General features: G+C 49.9%; 1 protein-coding gene across 3 annotated transcripts in view; it reads right to left on the bottom strand.

Annotated features, from left to right (window-relative positions):
* Positions 1-17,909: 17,909 nt before the first annotated feature.
* xylb (xylulokinase homolog (H. influenzae)) overlaps positions 17,910-27,379 on the bottom strand; it is a 12,979-nt gene continuing 3,509 nt past the window's right edge. For all 3 annotated transcript variants that reach the window (XM_070986632.1, XM_070986633.1, XM_070986631.1), the window contains 11 exons: positions 27,209-27,327; positions 27,016-27,097; positions 26,638-26,678; positions 26,186-26,301; positions 25,696-25,811; positions 25,503-25,576; positions 25,320-25,416; positions 25,115-25,173; positions 24,641-24,728; positions 22,826-22,920; positions 17,910-18,660 (listed from right to left, as the gene is read on the bottom strand). In XM_070986632.1, the coding sequence (XP_070842733.1) occupies positions 18,592-18,660; positions 22,826-22,920; positions 24,641-24,728; positions 25,115-25,173; positions 25,320-25,416; positions 25,503-25,576; positions 25,696-25,811; positions 26,186-26,301; positions 26,638-26,678; positions 27,016-27,097; positions 27,209-27,327 (956 nt within the window). In that variant the 3' untranslated portion in view covers positions 17,910-18,591. The remainder of the gene's footprint in view (positions 18,661-22,825; positions 22,921-24,640; positions 24,729-25,114; positions 25,174-25,319; positions 25,417-25,502; positions 25,577-25,695; positions 25,812-26,185; positions 26,302-26,637; positions 26,679-27,015; positions 27,098-27,208; positions 27,328-27,379) is intronic.

Here is a 27,379-nt window from a genome sequence, read left to right as displayed (position 1 = left end):
CCTCCTCCTCCTCCTCCCCCCTCACAGCAGGTGTTTCATGGGAGCAGAGGTACAGGTGTGCTGTGACGGAGGTCAAACTGACTGACCCCACCCTGAACAAACGCACTGACTGATAGAGGGCAGCCTGCTCCGACTGCTTCCCTGCGGGCTCCTGTGGTTCAGCCTGCGCTGGTGTGTGTGTGTGTGTGTGTGTGCGTGTGTGTGTGTGCGTGTGTGTGGGGTGACACCAGGTGAGTGCAGCATCATGTGGATGCAGCTTTGCCTCGCTAACCTCCGTCTCTATTGCATTTCCTGTCTGCCTGCTGCCATAAAACTGTACGATGGATGGTGGCATTAAGAGATGCTAGAGGGAAGACACACACACACACACACACACACACACACACACACACACACACACACACACACACACACACACACACACACACACACACACACACACACACACACACACACACACACACGCCTGCCTGCCTGCCATTAAAGTGAACGGGTGAGCATTAGGAGACAGAAATGGTGATTGGAGCATTAAGCTTTCTATCAGTGACTATAAGTCTCTGAGCTTTCCTCTGTGTGACACACAAGTGCACACACACACACACACACACACACACACTGAGGCAGATATACACACTCACACACAGAAGTATATATTGTAATAAAGTGGGTGATTTACACAGCTGTATTAAAGGGTAAATCTCGCTCACTCTCTGAAAGCCTCATACAGATGATTTACACAGCAGCTGGAAGGCTGCCGCACACACACACACACACACGCACGCACGCACGCACGCACGCACGCACGCACGCACGCACGCACGCACACACACGATCGTTCATTCTGATGCATGAAAACGCAGAAACATGAAGTGAAGTTTGAAGCTGACGAGTCAGCAAATACCTGTGAAATCAGTGGACACCTGTGGAGCGCCGCAGGTAGACGACCCCGAACATCCCACGCCAACGCCACCTGTCACATGTTCCTGCACCAAAGCAAACATGGACGCCTGCCAGCAGCTGGAGCTGCTGATGTGCTGATGTGAGCTGAAAATATCAGAAACAGAGGAAAAAGTTCAGAGTTTGGTGAGATGCTGGATGGAGCTGAACCTGAATGAACCTGAGGTCCAGGTGAAGGTGTTTATCTCCAGGTACGCCTCTCTCTGATGACACGCAAGTGACATCATCAGTCGCCAACGTCAGTCACAGACACACACAAGTTTAAAGAGTCCTCACAAGAACGACTGACAGTGACGGAAGCTGAAGACCAGACCTGGTCCAACTGAGCCAGACTGGACCAGACCCGGTCCAACTGAGCCAGACTGGACCAGACCCGGCCCGGCTGAGCCAGACTGGACCAGACCCGGTCCAACTGAGCCAGACTGGACCAGACCCGGCCCGGCTGAGCCAGACTGGACCAGACCCGGTCCAACTGAGCCAGACTGGACCAGACCCGGTCCAACTGAGCCAGACCCTTGAAGTTGTTGGAAGATGGATTTTCTTTCTCTTGCGATGGGGCTAGGCTAGCAGTTTCCCTCTGCTTCCAGTCTTTGTGCTAAGCTATGCTAAACACATGTACTGGACACGGTTTCCTCAGTCCGTCCACACACAGACGCCTGCTGCTCGGTACATGGATCTTATCTCTCTCTGTGTTCATGTCCGTCTCTTGGTTCCAGTCGCTCTGTGTTTGTATTCATCGTTATCTTTTCTCTCGTGTCTCTGCCTCTCTGTATTCTCCTCAGTAGCAGGCTAATACGCTAAGCTAAGATTAGCATGTTAGCATTCTGATATTAGCGTTGAGCACAAAGCACCACTGTGTCCAGTCCAGCCTCACAGAGCTGCTAGCATGGCTGTAGCCTCTGATGTCTGGTTTATCTTAATGTCTACGTCCTCCTCAGTGACCAAGAAGCCGTCTCAGTCTTTATTTCTTCCACAGTTTGTTCACGTTTCTTTAGTTCTTCAAGGAGCCGCCATTTTTGGACTCAACGTTGGTCGAAAGTTAGCAGATTTTTGTTCTTCTGTCTACAAATGTTCCTAAAACAAAACATTATTATTATTATATAACTCATTTTGACAATACAAGACATGAGAACCATTCAGATCACACACACACACACACACACACACACACGCACACACACCACAGTGTGCTGTGTTAGCAATGTTTCATCAGTCGGAGCTGTGAGCAGAAACAGGGAAATCAGAGCTGAGCTGATAACTAATGCATGGATCCTCCTTACATGAGACACACACACACACACACACACGCACACACACACACACGCACGCACACACACACACACACACACACACACACACACACACACACACACGCACACAAACGCACACACACATGCGCACACACACACACACACACACACACGCACACACGTGCGCACACACACACACACACACACACACGTGCGCACACACACACACACACACACACACGCACACACACGCACACAAACGCACACACACACACACACACACACACACACACGCACACACGTGCGCACACACACACGCACACACGTGCGCACACACACACACGCACACACACGCACACACACGCACACAAACGCACACACACACACACACACACACACACACACACACACACACACACACACACACACACACACACGCACGCACACACGCGCGCACACACACTGCCCGGGGATGTAATGCTCACATGCTTTCTCTCCGTCTCACACACTCTCTTACACTAACTTTGCTCTGGGATGTAGAACACTCACATCTTCCTCCGCCCACACACACACACACACACACACACACACACACACACACACACACACACACAGAGCATAGATGCAGGGATAACAGCTGCAGCAGCATGAACACACTTCACTGTAAATACAGTCTTCACATTGTGCTTTGGGCTGTTTTCTCTGTTCTGGAGGATGATGGAGCTTTCATCCACCTGGTTGGTGTTTTTATATTTTTATTAACATCAACAAATCTCAGATTTACCCTCAAACCACCAACATGTCAGTCCATGTGTCTGACTTCCTGTCTGTGGTCAAGAAACAAAGAGTTTCACATTTAAAGCAGCTGCATCTGTTGGGACTACTTTCAGTGGCGGATGAATCTGTGTGTGTGTGTGTGTGTGTGTGTGTGTGTGTGTGTGTGTGTGTGTGTGTGTGTGACTGGGTCAGAATAAACTACAGTGTGTGTTCATGGAGATGAAGAACAACACATCACAAACCACATTAACCGTCTCTGCAGTGTGAAGACGAGTCAACGTGAACACACAGCCTCCCAACGTTTCCTGTCCTCCTCCTCCTCCTCCTCCTCCTCCTCCTCCTCCTCCTCCTCCTCTCCCACTCGCATGGGTCTCTCTCTCACCTCAGCCGTACTATAGCTCGGTCGCCCCGCCTGTCTGTCAGCTGCTTATATAACAGCTTTATGTAACAGTCTATAAGACGAGCCGGTGGCCTTACAGCAGACAGAGAAGAGGAGGAGGAAGAAGAGGAGGAAGAAGAAGAGGAAAAAGAAGCAGAAGGACAAGAGGAAGCAGAAGAAGGAGAAGAAGCAGAAGAAGAAGAAGAAGAAGGAACGCATCATAATCAGTAGAAGAAGAGAAAAGTAGTTTCAGCTCAAACGTGCCAACAGAAACTCTGAAACTACAGCGAGCTTCAGCTTCAGCTCTGAGGCGTTCGAGGTAACGTCCACCAACGAGGACAGTCAGGTTCTCCTTTGTCTCTGTGGATGATTCAGACCAACTGACTCCACAGCAGGAGCAAGGCTCTCCTTCACCCGTTCTCCTTCTGAAGGAGGTTCAGCCTCTTAGCATTAGCTTAGCACAAACCTGCTGCAGCTCACTGTCTGTCGGGATGAGCGTCCAACTCCACTGAGGAGCGTTCACGTCATCCTGCAGCTCGTCCACTGCAGCTTGTTTGTCCTGTGATGTCTCTTCAGTTTGACCTTCATCATCAGAGAGCTCGTCCTCACAAACTAACTGAGACACTGCTTTGACTTTTGTCCGTACAGTCCAATCTGGACTCGAGTGGTGGACTGACGCTGAAAACAGGCAGGCAGCAGCTAAAGCAAACAGGTGAGCAGGCAGGTGAGTGGGCGCGACAGCGTCCTGAGTGACAGGAGATGTCACGATGAGCAGGAAACACGCTAACAGGAAGCTGAAGCCATGACAGTCAGCTAGCAGGACTGGTGTTGTGTATTAGCCGTGTATGGCTAGCATAGCGACAAAACAGCCAATCAGGTGTCTTATATCACATTAAATGAAGTGTAATTATATAAAAAAGTATCAGAAATAATCAAAGGCAGCAGGTCGTGTTGAAGCCTGAGGTCTGAGCACATCATCAGCCATCAATGGTTCACATCAAGGCTGCTGCGGCTGATCATTATTAATAAAGACTCACAGCAGGAAAACATCTTTAATTCAGAGCCTTCATGAAATCATCTGCTTTCACATGAAGAAGGTCTTCTTTAAAAACCAACATCTCTTCTTCGTGTTGAAGCTGTGTGAAAAACCTGCAGGCAGCCAACCACGAGGCCTCACCTGACCTCCCGCCTGCACCTGCTACTGCAGCCAGCGGTCTCTCACGTGCATGTGGACGTGATGTTGGACTCGTTAAAGGACAGAGCGGCTGGATGAAGAGCTGCAGCGGAGACGCAGCGAGCCGAGACGCAGACGGCGGCGGCCGGCCTCCTGCTGCGAGCTGCAATATTAAAGAGCCCAAAGAGGCGGCGGCCATGTTTCTGATGGAAAGATACCGATGCACACGCGCACATGCGCACACACACACACACGCACACACACACACTCTTGTCTGTCACTCTGGTCTCTTGTCTACTCTGATCTCAGCATTCTTCATATTAACAATCGAGCTCCTGGTTTTGGTTCTGTGGCACATTTTTATCAAACAAACGACAGTTCACGACCTGCTGAGCAGTTCTTTTGTCCTTTTCTGACCTCGGCCGCCATTGATGTGACAGCTAAATGACAATGCTAACATGCTGCTGTTTACCAGGTGTAATGTTTACAGGACGCGTGCGAAGATGACGGCGGCGGTCAGGTTCAGTGGAGGCAGGAGCGGCTGAATCATCTTGAAGGTAAGTCCTTCAGGGTTTTTCTCGCATCTGTAACGGATCGCAGTAATTTGAACACTGTACCATTAGCGCTATTTAGCGCATTTAGCGTTTATCAGCGGCTAGCACGCCAGTGTTTGTGTGTGTGTACGTCAGACAGCAAGAGGAGGAGCTGCTAGCTAACCAGCTGACCTCTTTTATTTTGCACTTGCAGTGAGACGTGTGTGTGAGTGTGTGTGTGTGTGTGTGTGTGTGTGTGTGTGTGTGTGTGTGTGTGTGTGTGTGTGTGTGTGTGTGTGTGACTGACAGAGTACACAACCACTACCATTCTTGTTATTTTGTTAGCTTGCCACAAATCTAAAATCTGACAGACAGTCTGTGAATCTGCAGAGCAAACAGGGCAGCAGAGATGTTCACTGTTTCACTCAGCTTATCATGTTAGATATGATTCCGTTTATTGGCATTTCAGATTTGTTTCTTATTGTTTCTGTACATGTTTATTCCATATATGAAAATATTTTGTTTGTGTCATATGTCAACTGAAAGAACCACCAGAATGCACCTAGGATACAGGCCGCTTGTTGAAATGATGCATTTTCCATCTTTTTGAGTTGTTATAGAGCTAACGATTAGCCTTAAGGATCTAAAATTGAGATTAATTTGTGGGAATTTGAAAAAATAAAAATGATCTATTCAATATCATTTGCTGTGATAATTTGCTCCCACATGTTTTCTAAGGACCATCACCTTATTTGGAGGCCTTTATTTCATGTGGTTGAGCGTGTTAGCATGCTAAACTAGCTAATCACCAGTAAACACATGCGTGTGTGTGTGTGTGTCAGGTAATGAAACAGCTCAGCATCTATCTGCATACCGATCTCACACACACACACACACACACACACACACACACACACACACACACACACACACACACACAGCAGGGTCTTGTGACTGTGGCTGATTGCATTATAATATTCGGCTCATATTTAGTGACACTTGATGTCGAGAGATTAATGAGTCGAACTGAACAATGACGAATACAACAAAGGATGAAGATCAGAACAGCGCGGATGTTTCTGGAAGTGTCAAAAAGAGCAGATAATGTGTGACCTCGAAGGGTCAAATGTTAAAGCTCGTCACATCATGTGGGCGAAAGATCTGTGAGGCGTTCAGGAGCTGTTCGACCGCGCGGTCGGTTCAAAACACTGCATTATATTTATTACATTTAGGCTTTCTGACCTCAGTTCATGGGCTTCAGGTGAGGTGAAGCAGCCATGTTTGTTTGGTTCCACATTGAAGCGCCGGGTTTGTTTTATGAAGAATCTGCCTTTGGACTGCGGTCACGACATGCTGTGAACGCAGCATTCACAGTGAGCAAACTTTTCATTTCAGCTAATGCTGATTTTTACACAACGAGCAGATCAACAAAGCAGATCAATGTGGTGTCTTCAGGAAACCACAGTGCCGAGGTAAAGGGCCAGTGTGGAGGGTGCAGTGCCATCTAGTGGTGAGACAACAGACTGCAAACAACTGTACACCCTCCCCTAAACACCCAAAAACATGAGTGTGTCAGAGTTATTGTCTGTACTGGGCAGCTGTAGAAACATGGCGGTGCAGCGTGGTGGCCTCCTCCACATTAGAGCCCGGCCTGAGCTGAACCCGGACCGAGCGGACTCTGAATATCAGAGCTCTACGCTGGAGGGCTGCAAGGTAGAGCGGCCGATGCTGCTCATGATTCAGTCGAGTTAATTCACTTTGAAGCTTCAGTGTTGAAGGTTTAGATCCTGAATCTGTCTGCTGGCGTTGAAGCAGAATCTCTTGTTCTGATCAGATCACACGACTCAAACTCGTCTGTGGAGGGCGTTCTGGTTCTGGACGCCTGCTGGTGACGAGGCTGACAATCTGCTCTGAATCCAAGGACGTCGTTTTAGGACGTAACAGAGAAATCAACAAAGTGGTTTTTGCATGAAGCATGAAGCCGCGTCATGAATTACTTGATAAGAAATAAAAGTGCTGCTCACAGCTTCATGCTTCAAACTCCCACAGCAGCCCATCAGACAGCCTGTGCACAGCAGCAGATCACCGTCGGTTATGATCGCAGACGCCCAGCGAGCCTCGCTCTCAGACAGATCAGACAGACCTGCTGCCCCCTTCAGGCCCTTTGGCTCCTGTTCAGCTTCAGGTTTCTGACGTGAGGCGTTTAAGGACCTGAGACCTGACGGACCTTTGATGCTTCATGCTGTGCAGCCATTGAAATGTTGTTGGTTCTGCAGAAGGTCCAACATCCGCCATCTACACGACCCTGAACGCTGCCTCCACCTCATCAGCATGCAGCAGCAGCCTCATTAAAGTGTGTCGTCAACCAGGCAGCAAAACACACAGCGTCTTTTTGGTGTCTCTCTGTGTGTGAATACGCGATATTACAGTGTGTGTGTGTGTGTGTGTGTGTGTGTGTGTGTGTGTGTGTGTGTGTGTGTGTGTGTGTGTGTGTGTGTTTACAGGAGACCTCTGAAACAGACCCCCCCCCCCCCCCCCTTCATAAAGAATCTCATCAACCCTGGAAAACATGTCCAGGAAGCTGGTTCACCCTGGACCAGACCCCTGAACGCTGGACCTGAACGCTGGACCAGACCCCTGAACGCTGGACCTGAACGCTGGACCAGACTCCTGAACGCTGGACCTGAACGCTGGACCAGACTCCTGAACGCTGGACCAGACTCCTGAACACTGGACCTGAACGCTGGACCTGAACGCTGGACCAGACCCCTGAACGCTGGACCTGAACACTGGACCAGACCCCTGAACGCTGGACCTGAACACTGGACCAGACTCCTGAACGCTGGACCAGACCCCTGAACGCTGGACCTGAACGCTGGACCTGACCCCTGAATGCTCAGTGACGGTTCAGTTGAGTCTACAGAATCCAGCAGCAGCTGGTCTTCGTCCTGGTGGACAAACCACACGTCCTCCTCTGCTTTGGTTTCTGCTGGTTTCTCTCTTGAGTATTCTTTCCTCAGGATTTTCTTCCATCCCTTTCAAGACCTTTGGGAGCTTCTAACACTTTAATTCTCAACGTGCAGAGTCCAGTTCTAACACAACGGCCCAGGTCCGGCCCCGAGAGCTGCCTTGTTTTACTGTTCCCACATGTTAAAATCAAAAAACCCTTCACAACTGAACCACACGACCAAGTTCCACCTCTGACCTGAACATTGTCCCACAGCCAAACTCAAAAGCCGCTTCCTGTCAAAGCCAGAACATTCTCGACACGATGCTGAAAGTCAACAGACGGGAGACAAACACCACTTCGTCTGTGGCTGTTAGACAGAGAGACCAAGCTGGAACGCGACTAGAGAGGAGCAGATCGGACCACGTGACAGGAAGAGGACAGAGACGGCCGGCCGGCGACGTCCGTCTCATTGCACCGTGAAGGACACACATCACAGTCTGATGACGCTGACAAGACCTCATCATCTGTCCACCCTGCAGCTGGACATCCTGTCCATGAGCTTGGCTACAAGCCAACCACCGCCACCACCACCATCGTCATTTCAGACACATCTCCCAGAATGCATCCTGACACGTCCACCACAAGCACAAAATGTTAGCGTCATTCAGTGGCGTGTGTGTGTGTGTGTGTGTGTGTGTTATCGTCACGGTGACATGCTAATTCAGTGATATGAAGTCAAAACGACGATGTAATTGATGTTCAGAGCGGCGGCAGAACGCGAGGAAAGACCTCCAGTTACATCTCAGCATCTGCATGTGTGTGTGTGTGTGTGTGTGTGTGTGTGTGTGGAAATGAGTGACAGATTAAAGGGCAGCACAGAGGAAGAGATAAAGGAGGACGGAGAGAGCGGACAAAGTGAATCCTTCCACATTTTTCTTGGAATAATTACTATTATCATCATTAATTAAAGTCTCCTTGGCAGCAGCTGAACGCGGCGCCCATGACGACGCACACACAGCCGCACCGCTCTGACATTTCAATGAAATGTCAATTACTCCAACAGGCTCGGCGCCTGTTGTTTCCACTCGTTTTCTCACACACTGAATGCACCGCAGGAGAAGACGAGGAGCAGCAGGAGGAAGAGGAGCTGCGGCCAAAGTCCAGTTTACGTCTGAAGGCTTTCACCTGTACAGAATCACCATTCGTCCCCGTGCATCCAGGACAGCAGCGCTGAACGTTTGAGAGGACGTCAACTGCAGGACATCAGTGGCTGGACATCGGCTGCAGGGCGTCGGCTGCTGGACACCAACCGAACACCGTACAACACATTCAACCTCAAAAAGACCTGAACTTAAGAAACAGCAGCTGTGAGCACAGAGAGGTGCCGGGTGTGTTTAGCCTAGCTTAGCACAAAGACTGGAAGCGGGGGGAACTCTCAGCCTTCCTCCATCTTTAAATCCAGCAGCTTCAGGTCTGTGTGATTCACATGCTGTGTCTTAGTGTCTTCGTCCATCAGTCCAGGCCGACCCTCAGATCTGTGAGTCTGAGGACCGATCAGACATCAATCTGTCCTGCTGGACGCCGTCGCGTTGAGACAAACATTGTCAAAGGTTCAACTCTTTGCTGAACGACTCCTGCGACACCTCCGCTGTGGAGCCACGCTGCAATTGTCTACGCGAGGCTGAAGTCAGTCTGAACGCAGCTGAGCGGTGGAGGAAGAGGAGCTAAAGCAGCTGAAGAGCCGCCTCCCCTCCAGAGGTGATGGAGACCAAACACACACGCACATGCACGCACACACAGTGATCCACGGGGATGGAAACAGACAAACCAGCCTGGATGCTGCACACACACATCACCGCTTGCAGCTGTGCATTGTGGGAAGTCACACAGCTGTCAGTCAAGCTCACAGTTAATCAGTTAATTCCTTAACGAGCTGTTTCAATTAACCTCGTCCTGCTCTGGAAGATGATTTCCCTTTTCTTTTTTGAAGTGTCTCTGTTTGTTCATGTGTGTTTGGCAGACGACATCCACCTAATTAGCCCCCCCCCCCCCCCCCCCCCCCAAGATCATCAATTAGCTCGAGACTTAATTGGACAAATGAACACAGGGTTTAATTGACAAATTAACAGCGTCCTAATTGACCAAATTAGCAGTCGGCTCTAAAGGCTGCAGGCTGCCGGCCGGGCTGGTGTGACACATCTGCCTCTGTGGTCGAGGCTCAGGGATGTGTGTGTGTGTGTGTGTGTGTGTGTGTGTCAGATTGTGTGTGTCACACAGGGATGTGTGTGTGTGTGTGTGTGTGTGTGTGTGTCAGGGGAGAAGCCAGCCACTGGTTGTTGCTAGGCATCCAGAGTCTCGCTCTCCTTCAGTCTCTCTTATTTCGGCTGTGATTTGATGAGCGGCGGTCTGGTGGACTCAAACACAGCAGACAGCTGAAGGACAGACAGTCCCCCCGAACTGAGGACGACAGCGCAGACAAACCAGTCCAGACCAGGACCAACGAGACAGAGCAGCGTCCAGTGGGTGATCTTCATCCTGACGTCTTCCTGCTGTTCACAATGATCGAAGTTAAAGTTCGACCTGTGACAGAAACAGGACAGACAGACAGCCAGAGAGACAGACAGGTCCTCCAGTCCAGTCCAGTCCAGTCCAGTCCAGTCCAGTCCAGTCCAGTGCTGAGGTCAGAGGTTTCAGAGGCATCGACACAGTTAATGAAGCTCACACATGGAGGCTGATAGTTTAGTTCTTCATGTCAATCAAACGTGGACTCAAATGCGTCTGTGCTGTTTATTCTGAGGACAGACTGTCTAAACCGTCCTAAACCGTCTCTCTCAGATGCTGCCGTAAAATTTAGAGCATGGAGAGAGAGAGAGAGCGTTGACTGAGGTGTCCTCCGTCTCTGTCCATCACGGTGACGGGTGGAGTCTGACACACTTTTGTCTCCAGCGAGGTTTCAGACGCTTCGCTGCAGGTGAAGCTGTCCTTAGGGAAGACATCCTCCTGCAGTCCAGTGCCCTTCTAAGGACAAACGTGACGGAGACGTCGTCCACAGTTTTGTTCAGAGGGGGACAAAGATCTCCATCAAAATTCAACATGTGTAAGACTCGTGTCCATGTCCTCTGTCCCCATCAGGGTGGACGATTCAGAGTGAATCATCAAAAACATCAACAGAAGCTCTTAAATCTTCAGATTTCTTTCATCTTACGGACAAACGTCAAAGACTCAACGGACATTTAAAAAGACACATTCATCAAAACCTAAAACTGCCTACATTACCCACAATGCAACGCTGCCTGCAGCCTGCAGCAGAGCTGAGTAGCAGCTGCTTTCCGACTCCACACCAACAGATCTGTTAGTTCCTAACGCTGACTCAACTGACATCACTCGAGGACATTTACGACACCTGGAGACACCTGGAGACACCAGGAGACACCTGGAGACGCCTGGAGACACCTGGAGACACCTGGAGACGCCTGGAGAGGCCTGGAGACACCTGGAGACACACAATGAGCCAGAACATCACCAAACTTCATACAGAACCGTTACGCCTGTGTCACCTGGAAATGACATCACCAGGTCGGATATGTCAGTCACTGCTGATTGGTTAGAACAAATTAACCCGCCTCCTGACAGGACATGATGAAGACAATCAAATGAGTTCCAAAAAAAGAGGCTCAGAAGTACTAAAACTTCAACCAAGTACTTTTCTCTGGTGAAGGAAAATAATAAAGGCAGCAGACTAGCGTCCTTCAGGTGGTCCCTGAATGCAACACGAACATCGTGATCATGTGACGTGTCCGTGATGACACACTGAAGACAGAAGACGATGCAGAGAGTCCTGAAATGGACGACGCTGTGTCTCAGTTCATTGTGAGGACGGGCTGACAGTGATGAAGGTCAAACTCAGGAGTCATCACAGCTGCAAACAAACCATCATCATCATCATCATCATCATCATCATCATCATCATCATCATCATCATCATCACTGACATCTGACATCAGATGCCTGACAAGCAGGTCTTGGTAGCACGGTGGCACAAGTGGTAACACTGTTGCCTGACAGCTAGAAGGTCCCCGGTTCGAATCCCGCTGTGGGCGCTGGTGGCGTGTCCTCCACCATGTCTTCAGTGCCTGCTGCTCGAGGAAAAAAGGGGCCTTTCTGTGTGGAGTTTGCATGTTCTTCCCCGTGTTTCCTCCTTAAATAACCCCCGCTAAAAACATGCAAGAAGATCACCGCCTGACCAACGGTGACGAAAAAGGATGGGTCCCCGGGCGCGGGCACCGGCATTGGCTGGCAGCTGGCAGCCCACCGCTCCGTGGAGGAACGATGGACCAGGATGGGTCACAAAAAGCATGGCGTGTGTGCAGTCTCCTCCTCCCTGTAGCATGTGTGCGCTGTGATTAATAAAGTACAAATCTTAACCTTAATCTTACTGTGTCCCCTGGTCCACAGTCACCTTCAGGACAAACTGTTTGTGCTCCACCGCTGCTGGACTGGCCTGATCCTCCACTATCTTCATCATCATCACCATCATCATCACCACCACCACAAGGTCAGATCACATGATGCAGATGTTCTCAGTCCTTTTTGTCCCACGTGTGGGACACTGAAGCTGATGAAAAGGTGAGAGACATAAAACAAGCTGCACACAAACTGATCTGAGGCTCATCTTAGAGACATCTGGACGATCCCGTCCTCCTGTCCTTTACTGAAGACGTCCTCTTCAATCAGTGTCAGACGGCGGGTTGCCAGGTTTGAAACCCTGACGCCTGTGAAGTAATCACACACACACACACACACACACACACACACACACACACACACACACACACACACACACACACACACACACACACACACAGATGTCCATCTGCAGACAGACGTGGAGACAGAGCTCTTATGGACGCTGTGCACTTTGTCTTCACTGCTTTCGTCCTTTTGGGAGCCAATTATCTCACACACAAACAATGTGTGTGGAACACAGTCACATGCTGCACTGTGTGTGTGTGTGTGTGTGTGTGTGTGGGGGGGGGGGGGGGGGGGGGGGGGTACGTCTAAACATCAAAGCAGCTTCTTTTGATCAGGCTTAACCCCCCCCCCACACACACACAGACCATCTGAGGACAGATCTGCAGCTCGTCTCTCCTCAGCTGAACCTATAGTATGACTCACTCACACACACACACACACACACACACACACACACACACACACTGAATGCAAACGTTTTCTCTGTTTTCCTCTGAGCTGAGTCTAATTTTAACCTCGAGCCTGAAATGAAGCTGAAATCAAAGGCGGCCCCCCCTCCCTCGCCCCCCACCCCCCTCGCCACACGCCATGGCCGCCGTCATCAAACGCTCTGGAGTGATGTCGCCTTGGTAACACATCTGTGCTAGCCTTCTCCAGCGAGGACTCGGTCTTGCTCAGGTGTCGTCACATGACCTCAGGTCTTCGCCGTGCTCGTCGTGACCTTCCAGCCGTGCAGCCCACAGCAGCACACTGACTGTACCTGCAGGTCACCTGTTGAGCTCAGGTGAGACAGGTCACCGTCCAGGACAACAAACTGCAGACGAGACGCAGACTCAAGTGTCCACTAATGGTCAAAGTTCATGAAGAAAGTGATCAGCTGATTTCATGTCACATGTGCAGACATTTAAAACAACCACAGCCACGAGGTTTCCACAGGACTCACGTGCGTAAAAACACGTAAGAATATACTCAAGTAAAGTACAAGTACCTCAAAGTACAGCACAGGAAGTACAGTACGAGGAAATGTAGTGATGGAAGAAGCACACAGAGCAGAGTCGACTCCTGTGGGGGGTTTCTTTGCGGCTGGCATCTGAGGACAACACACACACACACACACACACACACACACACACACACACACACACACACACACACACACACGCAAGCACATGCACGCACGAACAGCTCTCCTGGGTGTGTCATCTAAGGACAGCTCAGAGCCCCCTCCCACCTCTGTCAATGCTATAGACTGAACACACACACACACACACACACACACACACACACACACACGCACACACACACACGCATGCACACAAACACACACATGCGTGGCTCAGTCTCTGCAGTGTTCATCTCCTCATGTGAACCCATTCTCTTCTGCCGCATTTCACACACACACACACACACACACACACACACACACACACACACACACACACACACACACACACACACACACACACACACAAACACACACACACACAGAGTCGTGTTTCCATCCCTTCTGAGGACCCTTCCTGCAGACGAACAGTCGCCATAATGAATCTCAAATGAGTCATTTACATGAAGAAGACTTGAGTTTGTCCCCAGAAGACAGGAGAACATGTGACTGTGTAAACCTGATTTATGCCCCCACAATATGAGGAGTACAGGTTCACACACACACACACACACACACACACACACACACACACACACACACACACACACACACACAAAGCCCCTCTCAGTCGAACTCCCATGGCTGAGGTATTAGTCACTGTGGAGAAAATGACGTGCATGTGGTCGTGGTCGCGTGCACGCACGCACGCACGCACGCACGCACGCACGCACGCACGCACACACAGAGCTCACCTTTATGATGCTCTGCTCTGTAATCTGATAACATCATTCAGTATAATGACAGAGGTACAGAGGAGAGACAGAGGGACTGTGAAGAAAGACAAAGAGACAGAGGTAAGAGGAGGAGGAGGAGGAGGAGGAGGGATGGGAGAAAGGAGAGACAGGAGGAGAAACAGATCAAGTTTGGACTGAACTTCCCAGAAAGTCGTGAAAATGAAGCCTGACTGAACGTTTGTCTCCGTCATCCTGCTGCATGAATCTGATGGACATCAGACATCGCTGTTCGCTTCATTTGTCCATGTGAGGAAGGTCACAGCCTCCTCATCATCACTCTTCACTGAAGAGACGAGTGGCATTAGGTCACATGACTCACGGACGCCATGTGTGTGTGTGTGTGAACATGTGACTGAATGTATTGTGTAAGTGTGTAATGCAGCAAAGGAAATAGCTCATAGGTTCAAATGAGGTGAGGGGCTTTAGTGTGTGTGTGTGTGTGTGTGTGTGTGTGTGTGTTAATCCATCACAGCAGTGTGAGAGAAACATTTCCTCACAGGCATTCAGCCTCACACACACACACATGCACATGCACACACACTAGGTTTCCATCAGTTTTGAGGACATTACATAGACTTAGTCATTTCCTGGAGACTTGCCTTCGTGAACATTGTGGGGACCCGTCCCCATAAGGAAAGAGTCCCCACAATCACCATACATTGGCGCTTGCACACAGGCAGGTTTGATGTGTTAATTAGCTGATTAGGCTACACAAGAAGAGAACGCAGACTCAGGCTGAAGCTAACAGACTCGGGCTGAAGCTAACAGATTCAAGTTAATTAGCTTCCACTCAGACATAGCAGTGTGTAGAAATACTACACAGTGAAGGAGTCATAGTGTTTTTAACATGACCTGTAACCCTGTGAGATAATGTGGTTTGATAGTCCAGGTGGCCTCGAAGTAACGTCCAGTTGCTTCTGCAGGTCGTAAGCTCATTAGCCAGACATGCTAACGCTTGCAGCTGAATCTGTTGAATCCGTTCGTCACAGCTGTGATTGCACAGTCACTGGTCAGGGAGGGGTTTAGCATTTTGTCAGCAGTATCATCAGTAGTGTTAGTAGACTTGAGCATCATCTTCTCCTCCTCCTCCCCTCATGTGTCCGAGCCCTCTCTGCAGCGTTAACATGGAGCACCAGATCAGTCGACTCCTGGAAATAAAGAGATCTGCAGCATTTGACTAATCTGGCCGAGTGATTGATGCCCCTCATCCAGTGATGAGGTACTTTCTAAAGGACGGCAGGTAACTTTCAACTCTTGATTGACAAAATGAGAACACACGTCTCACCTGAGCCTTTAACATTTTACAAATATTAAATGATGAATTACAGGGAGGGATTTTTTAATCCCTCGTCAAGCACATTATTCAAATTAATTCTTAAAATGACGCTTTTTTTTTTTTTGCAGTTAAGCCTAATGAATTAGTGGACAAGCCCTGAGGCTGCAGGTGGTTTTCCTTTGTTTGAACGATGCATTTCCTTCTCAGGATTGTTCACTTTTGTCTTTATGCATTAAGGTGAGAAGCTGGAGGGCGTTTCATGACTCGGATGGTGTGTTTGAGGATCGCTTCTGCTTCGAGGGTCAAATCTGTGAAATCCAGCACAGACGTTTCACAAATGTCCCCGCAGACACAACAAAAGACAACGCCAGACTCCCGAGTGTCAATCGAGACAGTAACAGACTTTGAGTTGAGACAATAAGGACTCCCAGGTGTCCACAGAGACAACAACAAACTTTCACTTGTCCAAGTAGAGATGATAATGACTCCCAGGAGTCCATGTAGAAACCGCAACAGATGACAACAGACTACAAAGTGTCCATAAGGACATAAGCAGACAGTAATGGAGCCCACAGAGACAATAACAGCCTTTCAGTTGTCCACACAGAGACAACAGAGACTGAATCCATTTCCTAACTCCTGACACCTCGTCTTGATTCGAATAACAGCATCAGGATGTCAAGTTCTTCATCTGCAGCATGAACAAACCGTTTAATACAGTAGTGGTTCATAGACATGGTCCACCTGAGAGACAGCGCTGAAACAGACACAATCCAACCTAGACTGACCACTCACCTTCACTGTGAGGACCATGGACTCAACCTGACTGCTCACCTTCACTGTGAGGACCATGGACTCAGACTGACCGCTCACCTTCACTGTGAGGACCATGGACTCAACCTGACTGCTCACCTTCACTGTGAGGACCATGGACTCAGACTGACCACTCACCTTCACTGTGAGGACCATGGACTCAGACTGACCACTCACCTTCACTGTGAGGACCATGGACTCAGACTGACTGCTCACCTTCACTGTGAGGACCATGGACTCAGACTGACCACTCACCTTCACTGTGAGGACCACGGACTCAGACTGACTGCTCACCTTCACTGTGAGGACCACGGACTCAGACTGACTGCTCACCTTCACTGTGAGGACCACGGACTCAGACTGACTGCTCACCTTCACTGTGAGGACCACGGACTCAGACTGACCGCTCACCTTCACTGTGAGGACCATGGACTCAGACTGACTGCTCACCTTCACTGTGAGGACCATGGACTCAGACTGACCACTCACCTTCACTGTGAGGACCATGGACTCAAACTGCCGGGCTAATGCTGCTGGATGGTTTGTTCAGCACTGAAGCAGATCAGGAGCAGGAGTTGACTGAAGCACTGTTGATTTTAACTGATCACTAATCAATCAATCAATGAGTAATAAGTACAGACGGTCAGTTTGTATTGACTCTGAACGAACTCTAAGCTAAAAGCATTTTGAGGCAGAGAATGATCCTCATGAAAAGGTGTTTGAGGTCGTCAGGAGAGAACATGTGCAGCAAGCTGAATGCAGCATTAACCTGAGCTCAGGTGGAAACTTCTCGTGTTTCAGACAGCTGAGGAGCAGCTCAGCCCTGAACAACATCAACAAGACAACAACCGCTAAGAGTGATAAACAAAAACCAATCAAAAGCCGCCGCGCTCTCATCTGTCAGCCAACGCCTGGAAATGAAACGACAAGCCGTCACTGGGCAGAGGAAAATGAAATTTGCTTAAGATTTAATTGATCCTCAGCTTAATTCATGTTTCCTGTTTGTGAAGTCACAGCTGCTGTTTACCTGTGGGCCGGAAACAGTCTGGAGGTCAAAACTTTGCTCCTGCAGGAACCAAAGTTCCTCCATTGTTCTGTCACAGCGTTTGTTCTGTTCGTGGCAAGAAGGGACAGAACGGACGAGGTCTTCATAACGTCACTTCATTTATTGAAAATTACACATGAAAAACATTCAGAGTCCTTTCTGCTTGTGTGAGGATGTCAGTTTAGTATTGTTCATTGTTTAAATGAATCCTGGAGCAAAGGATCAGGGGAGGCCAGAGGGGACCAGGAGTGACCAGGTCAAGTAACAGATCCTGAGAGTCTGATCCTGAAGCTCAGCAGGTTAATGGATTAAAAAAAAAAAACATCTGATCAATAACAGAAGATAGAACTACCTTCAGTTTCTAATCAGTTTGTCAGACCAGCTCAGACCAGATCCTTCAGACTGGATCCTGGTTTTGAAATCAATCGGACACAGAAACAACATAAAGTTTCATCTGCTCTGCTCATCGGGACACTTTGATTCTGATTTCAAAAGAATGAATTCAACTTGAAATATTCTCTGTGTGATTTGACAATAAACTAATTCAGAGGCTGATCAATTCCAACCTCAGTTATGTTTTAATATGTATTCCTGAAAAGTACCTAATCAATAATCAATAATCTTTATTGATGAGCAGCTGATTAACTCCTAATAAAACTTAGATAAAGAGGTTTTCAGATTCTAAAAAAATCATGTCCGGTGTTTTATTGGTTTCTTTGCCTTGTGACGGAGTGATGTCCTGTCAGGCTGCACGCTTCTTCAACACAGCTGATTGGCGGCTGTGGCTCAGGGGCGGGTCTCCCGCAGGACTCTCTCCTCCAATCGGGCGTATCGCTGCAGCATCTGGTTGTACACCTGGAAGACGCAGAGACAGAAATCAACCCCCTGCTGTCTCATCAACCAGCAACGGTTGGTCCACCCGAGCTGAGGGGAGAAGCAACCGCAGGACGTGACTCAGCTGGTGTAACTGCCCTCACTGCCAGGAGGGGGAGACAAACGCTCCTCACTACAGCAGTAAAAGTACAGCAGCGTCGGCAGCTTCATGCAGTAAAAGTACAAGCTGTCTCAAACGGTCAGACACGAGTAGTGAAGTAGTAGTGGAGTACTGCATATTTCTGTCTGAAATGTAGTGGAGTAGAAGTACTTAAGAAGAAAAGTGAAAGCAGGAGGAAACTTCTGGAAAACTAATGAAGTAATCTGTAATCTGAGTACTTGATACTGTGACAGGATCACTGAAAACTCGTCTGCTGCTCTGCTGACGGATCTGGTCAGAGGTGCTTAACTGGTTTCAGTGAGTCCTCTGACCTTCATGATGGACAGCGCCTCCTGTCACATGCTCCACCTGCAGCACACCTGTGTGCAGCTCTGCTTTGGTACCTGCACACAGGTGTGCTGCAGCGCTCCTCCTGACTGAACGCTCAGAGCATTCACACACCTCCACACGCTCACAGGTGAACTTCAGCGGGTGGTTCTGGATGGACGCCACACTTTGCTGGATGGACGTAAGCACAGACGCACCTGCAGACGAGCGTCACCTGACAGGAAGAGGAAAGTCTTTGCTGTTTTTCGTGTGTGTCGCGGCGCTGAACGCCTGCTGTCGTCTCACGCTGCCGCTTCATATTTAATATCCAGACGGCACAGTACAGAGAGAACGCTAGAATATTCATTCAGAGCATCTAATCTGTGCTGCGCCTTCAGAGTGTGTGTGTGTGTGTGTGTGTGTGTGTGTGTGTGTGTGTGTGTGTGTGTGTGTGTGTGGACTACAGGAGGTGTGTTAGCAGAGCTCATTATTCATTCATGATCTTTGCTGTTTAATTATGGAAGACGAACATGAGAGAAGATCACTTCAGTAAACACACAACTCCATTAGAATAACATGGAACTCCAGTGTGTGTGTGTGTGTGTGTGTGTGTGTGTGTGTGTGTGTGTGTGTGTGTGTGAGGACTGACAGGGAAAGTGTCTGATTAAAATGTGATGTGGGTAAAAACACTGTTTGGTACGTATGGACACGTCCTGTATCTAACATAAGAGAAGAAGAGGACTGGAGAGTTTTCATTGGTCCATTAAGTCCTACAACTCGATCTGAGGTGATCTTTGTAGAAGCCTGAAGTTCTTCATCATCTGTTCAGCTCGTCTTCCTCATCTGAGCTGGTTTCAGTCTGATGGTTCGGGTGAGGGATGCTGCCGGTTCCTCTCTGAGGTGGGACGCACCTGTCGGCTACCTGCCGTCACATGACCACCCGTCGAGCCGAGGAGGAAGCAAAGCGGCAGAAAGCTGCTCGTTGTCCCACCTTTGATCAGAAAGTGGACAGACTCAACATGGAGACACGTTTGCTGCTGTAAAGACGTTCTCAGCTCTTTAGGACAGAGGGGACATTGTACTCTTCAAAATAAAAGCCCACATGGGCCTGTTCAGGGCGATCAGGACATTTTCTCCTCCATCTCTGTCTTTGCGTCTTCAGTTTGCTTGGATTGGTGCGGTTTGACTGCAGACGCTGGAGTTCAGCAGGTGAGGAGGAGCACGGTCCAGCTGTCAAACATCTGGACGCTAATTAAAGTGAACGTTTCTCTGCTGGGACGCCGACAGATGATTGACAGAAGAAAAATCCAAAATAAAGTGAGAGCCCATCGCCGCTCGCCCCACGACCCTCGCCTCCTTCATCATCCCATCCCACTCCTCCTTCATCTTCTCTCCCTCTTCATCACCTCCCTGCTCTCTGAGCTATGGGATATGTGGTTGCCCCAAGTCCACACAAGTCACCATCCGATGCATCCTCGATAAAATGGGAGGGGCAAGAACACATCCGGGTATTTGAGTGTACTTGGCGAGATGCGGACTTTTGAGTTGGAGCAGTACTTGGACTGAGACTGATGACGTTTCTCAAGTACACAAGAACACAAGAACAGAGAAGAACAGGTACTGAGAAACGGCTCTTCACTTCCTGCAGCAGCTTCACCCCAGTACGACCCGTTAGTGTGTGCGTGTGCATGTGTGTGTGTGTGTGTGTGTGTGTGTGTGTGTGACTGGCCTCTCATGTAATTGTCTTCACTGCTGTTCCATGAGGGAACAAGCCGTTAAATGAAGAGGCAGTGAGTCATGAAAGTAGGACAGAGTGTGCACGCACGTGTGTGTGTGTGTGCGTGTGTGCGTGTGTGCATGTGTGCGTGTGTGTTATGAAACCCTCATATTGTTGTGCGTCTCATATAATCTCACACCAGCAGCAGATCTGCATCAGGCCGAGCTGTTTTCTTCTGCTAACACTCGCCGTCAGGTCGATGCTTCAGAGGCGTCGCACACACACACACACACACACACACAGACACAGACACAGACACACACACACACACACACACACACACACACACACAGACACAGACACAGACACAGACACACACACACACACACACACACAGACACAGACACACACACACACAGACACAGACACAGACACACACACACACACACACACACACAGACACAGACACACACACACACAGACACAGACACACACACAGACACAGACAGACACACACACACACACACACACACACACACACACACACACACACACAGACACAGACACAGACACACACACACAGACACAGACACACACACAGACACAGACACACACACACACACACACACACACACACACACACACAGACACACACACACACACACACACACACAGACACAGACACAGACACAGACACAGACACAGACACACACACACACAGACACACACACACACACACACACACACACACAGACACAGACACACACACACACACACACACACACACACACACACACACACACACAGACACAGACACACACACAGACACACACACACACACACAGACACACACAGACACACACACACACACACACACACACACACACACACACACACACAGACACAGACACACACACACACACACACACACACAGACACAGACACACACACACACACACACACAGACACACACACAGACACAGACACACACACACACACACAGACACAGACACAGACACAGACACACACAGACACAGACACAGACACACACACAGACACAGACACACACACACACACACACACACACAGACACAGACACACACACACACACACACACAGACACAGACACAGACACACACACAGACACAGACACACACACACACACACACACACACAGACACACACACACACACAGACACAGACACACACACAGACACACACACACAGACACAGACACACACACACACACACACACAGACACACACACACACACACACACAGACACAGACACACACACAGACACACACACAGACACACACACACACACACACAGACACAGACACACACACAGACACACACACACAGACACAGACACAGACACACACACAGACACACACACACAGACACAGACACAGACACACACGTGTTCTACAGCCTCTGCGTCTCAGAGGCGACTGTGTGCCGTCTGATCAGCGTCCTCAAGTGATGTCACTCGAGTCAGCGTCAAAGGTCAGCAGACATGGTGCTGCGGCGTCTCCAGGACGGCTCTGCTCACGCTCATCATGTGTGGACAGTCAGAGACATGTCCACAGAACACATCCTGCAGACTGTCTTCAGTCAAGTGTGTCCTCTCCCGAATGTTCGTCCTCGACCCTTTCATGTCTTCATCACGTCAAACCTAAAAACCTGACGTCAGCTCTCACTGACACCATGACCAACACACCAACACACCACCTCCGAGTGTGTGTGTGTGTGTGTGTGTGTGTGTGTGTGTGTGTGGGAGGACGTACTGCAGGGAAATATGAAGCTCCATAAACCAATAAAACACACACATGCGCGCGCGCACACACACACACATTGTGACTAATTTAATAAATGCTAATCACCTGCTGAGGAACATCAGCAGAGTGTGTGTGTGTGTGTGTGTGTGCACATGTGAGTGTGTGTGTGTGTGTGTGTGTGTGTGTGTGTGTGTGTGTGCACATGTGAGTGTGTGTGTATACCTCCTGTGCTGACGGATGCGGGGTGGCGACCAGCTGTGGTTCCGGTGCTTTCTTCACGACATCAAAGAAGGAAACTCCAGATTCTGCGACCAGGCCTGAGAACACACATCGACCAATCAGAGAATGAGGTTCCCGCATCATTGACCAATCAGAGGTTTTGGTTTGTTAAGCAGCCAGTTCCTGCCTTCAGCAGTAATCCACAGGTGTATCTGTGTTTTTCATAATTCAGATTCACATGTGAGAGTGTCATTACCCAATCAGAGGCTGGGGTTTTGTCATCGTGTTGGAAACCAATCAAAACTCTAAACCAATCAAAACCAATCAGTGTGATAATTATCGATTAGCACACATCAGACACTGGAACAGAGCAGAGCCATCGTTCATCAGTAACACCTGAGCCGTCCCCGAGAGGACACTGCTGGTCCAATGAAACGCCATTACCACGATCACTAACCAATCAGCAGCTTAGCTCCACCGCTGCTAATTAGCCTCAGAGGTCGCTAACCAATCATCTTGTCCAGAGTCTGGTAACCAATTAGAGCAAGAGTCCAGAGGTTGCTTTGTGTCTTGACCTCACTCATGCAAAGCATCATGGGACTGACACACTAAGTCTTTTTTTCTCATGATGCCCTGGGTTTATGTGAGAGGACAAATTTTAACGTAAGAGACAGAGGGACAGACAAACGATGGACAAGTCAAGCCAAGACAAGTCTCCGTGTGGCCTCCTGGCGAGGCGACGGCGGCGGCCTCTGGACAGGAAGGCCAGGCTCCGTCTCTCTGTCCTCCTCATGACAGGTCCAGATGAAAAGGGAGAGTTCGGTTCAAACCTGACCGGCCTGAGCGGTGGCTGCGAGGACGTCAGGTCCTTCTGATCCAGGATCAGCCCCGTTTGGTGGAGACAGACGAGGTGAGACGGGTCCTCAGCTGTCCTCTGACAGACAGACAGTGAACGCTTCCTGTAACGCTGAGGAAAGGATTGCAGCAGCAGTGCAAGAGAAAAGCATGAAGGATTTCTGTGCAGAGTAACTGCATGAGGATCACTTAACCCCCCCACCCCCCCGAGGCCGCCGCCCTGAACCAATCAGCATCGGTTATTAACAGCAGGAGGATTGCATTATGTCTTTGCAAGCCCACGCAACTGACTTTAGATATTGAAACAGGGCTTGAAAGCAGACGCTGCTGCACCTCCTGCATCTTTGATGGCTGCCACACGTGGAGTCCTCGGCGGCAGAGGACGCTGGGCGGCAGAGGACGCTGGGCAGCAGAGGACGCTGGGCGGCAGAGGACGCTCGGCAGCTCGCCGCTCAGCCAGTCTCTTTCATGTGGAGAGGGCGAGGAATCTTTCTCATCTGGTTTTATGAAGACACGCTACATGCTCCCCTCGCCGCCGTTAACGGCCCTCAGCGGAGAGATGATGAATAAAGTCCCAGGGAGAAGACGGACGGCGCTCCGTCTCTCAGCCCGCCAAACGAAGAGTTTAACGGCTTCAAGTGCGTGAAGAGACGAGAGCGTCCACGTCCTCCGAAACCAGCTGCAGCTTCATCGGCATCGTCTCTGTCTCATGACCATCAGGAGACACGAGGACAGGGAATCTACTCTGGACGAACGAGACGGAAAGTTTCCAAAGGCTGAGTTTGTCTCTCTCCACAGCTGACATTTCAAAATAAAAGCACGAAATTATAAAGTAAAAAGATTACAAAAACGTCCTCGTTGATTCCAGGAGGGATTCTGTGCGTGATGTCAGCTGTGTGTGTGTGTGTGTGTGTGTGTGCATACGTGCATGTGTGTGTGCGTGCGTGTGTGTGTGTGTGTTACCGTGCAGAGCTCTGTAGGCTGATCCCAGGCAGGCGGAGTTGGACAGATCGATGGTGTAAACCGGAGCGTTAAACACATCAGATAAAACCTGAGAGACAAAAGAAAAGGACTTCCTGTTGATCTCCTGCAGATTACACAACTCCAGCCTCAATAAATCACCAAACGACACGGAGCGACGGGGGAACGTCCAGAGACGGAGAGGTGGCCCATCAGCAGGTGCTGCTTGTGTGACGGACCCACAGGTGAGGGCGGAGCCCCACACGGGATCAGCTTCCAGGCCGACGTGGAAACAGCTGGAGGCAGTCTGAAGTGATCCAGTTTATGGATCTCTGTGACGCCCTCAAAGCCTTAAAGGGCTGATTATAACTCTCTCACCTGCACGGGGAGACGTCCTCTCTACACCTGGAACCTCACCTGGATTCTTAATGATACTACCGGCAGTGATGGAGCAGACAGGTGAGGTGGAGGACTGACCTGTAGGATCTCTTTGTTGGATGAGGCTCCCCCTGTCGCCAACACTCTGGTTCCTGGAACTAAAGACAGGTGTGTCAGTGCTCACCTGAGACTAAAGCTAACGGGAAGGACGCGACAGCAAGACAGACAAAACAAGAGACGTCCTGGGACCAGATCGGGAACAGGGTTTAAATAAAGTCTGGAGGTGGAGAGGTGGCGCTCTTACTGATGGAGTATCCCAGCCTCTCAGCGTGGAGTCTCCTGGACAGGAACTGACCCTCCACCAGAGCCCGAACCTCCACCTGTGGACTCAGCGAGGACACCTGCAGGACAGAGACAGGTGATTCAGGTACAGCACGAAGGTTTCAGGAAGTATGAATGCAAAGAGTCACCGAACGTCTCCACCAACCTCGCTGTCGTCCGGGTCAAAGCGGTGACGTCCGACCGCAGGAGGCGTGATCTCCATGGTGTCAAAATAAAAGCCTGGAAACACACCGGGCAACCAATCAGAGGGAGGGAAGGAGCAAAGGAAGGAAGGAAGGAAGGAAGGAGGGAGGAAGGAAGGAAGGAAGGAAGGAAGGAAGGAAGGAAGGAAGCTTCACCGATGTTTCCGTTGTTTCCGAGCGGTGTGTCTCTCAAGGCGGCAGAAAAACTTTCCCATGATCCTCCAGCACACTCGTTCCTAATACGTTCCCTCATCAGAGATCCGTTCTTAAAGCTGTGGATAACACACACACACACACACGCACACACACACACACACGCACACACACACACACACGCACACACACACACGCACACACACACACACACACAGACACACACACACACACACACACACACACACACACACACACACACACACACACACACACACACACACACACTCATATTCACTGGTGGGTTTTAGAGGTGCTGGTTGGTGGATTTTGTTACCTTTAACAGCAGACATGCTGTTCACAGTCTTCATGCTAAGCTAAACTAAGCTAAGCTAAGCTAAGCTAAGCTAATCAAAGCTGGTTCACGAGGCAAAACATCACTTCTGACGCGTCCCGTGTTTGTGTGTGTGTGTGTGTGTGTGTGTGTTCGCACCACAGCAGAGCCATGTACGCCTGCCAGTCGACGGGGTTACAGAAGACGTGTCCCTCTAAAGCTGGACGAGGCTGCTGGACCCACAGAAAGACTGTGTCACTGGTCCCCAGACTGACCTGCAGAGACAGAGAGAGAGAGAGACACACACACACACACACACACACACACACACACACACACACACACACACACACACACACACACATTTACGCAAGTATTATGCTTACGCAGTCTTGAGGTGACCAGAGACAAGAGGACAGCAGACACAGGGGACACTTTACTGCACGCAGTACTCTGAATACCTGAAGTACTTTCTCCTGATAATACTGACGTACTTTGACTGAAGTGATTTTCACTGCAGGATTTGACTTTTCACAGTATTTGTACAGAGTGGTATTAGTACTCAGAGTACTTCCTGCAGCCACGCAGTGGACTGTCTCATGTGGACTTACAGCGATGTCTCCTGGCTGAAGCCTCATTCCTGCCAGAGACGCTGAGAAGAAGAGGAAGACAAGAGGTGAGACACTACAGTCTGAAGACAATGAGGGAGGGAACACACACACACACACACACACACACACACACACACACACACACACACACACACACACACACACACACACACACACACACACACACACAACAGGTAATAGCGTCACAGCAGCTCCACCTTGTGTTCAGACAGCAGAACTACAGGACGCAGCAGCTGGTGTATCTGGTGAGACATTTGAGCATCGAGGGAGATTTGTCTCCTATATTGTTTCCTTTGCTTCGTCCCCCGACGGGACGAGCAGGCGAATCAGGCCTCTGTGACATCCTGTCTGTCCTACCTGGGTTGTCTCCGGTGAAGGCCACCACTCTGCAGCTCCCGCAGAAACCAGATCGACGGACCAAGTAGGAGGAGACGGGACCCTGCAAGGACAGGAAGGAGCGCTGAGGTTCTCCTCACTTCACTTCCTGTCTGTGTCAGCTGACTTCACGGGAAACAGGAAGTGTGTCTGGACCAGTATGGACCAGTCTTACCAGTACAGACGTGGAGGGGACCGGGGCTCCCAGCAGTCGGTCCAGACGAGGAGCGGTGGCTTCCAGGCAGATCTCAGACCAGTTTCTGGTCCTGATGTCCAGCAGATTCATCCCTGAACCTGCAGAGAGCGGATGGTTCCGTCAGTCAGCAGGTGAGTTCACCTGTGTTCA

Source organism: Chaetodon trifascialis, chromosome 18 (genome assembly GCF_039877785.1).
Source record: "Chaetodon trifascialis isolate fChaTrf1 chromosome 18, fChaTrf1.hap1, whole genome shotgun sequence".
Lineage (NCBI taxonomy): Eukaryota > Metazoa > Chordata > Actinopteri > Chaetodontiformes > Chaetodontidae > Chaetodon > Chaetodon trifascialis.
The sequence above is the reverse complement of the archived record's forward strand: the minus strand, read 5'-3'. Positions and strand labels throughout refer to the sequence as shown.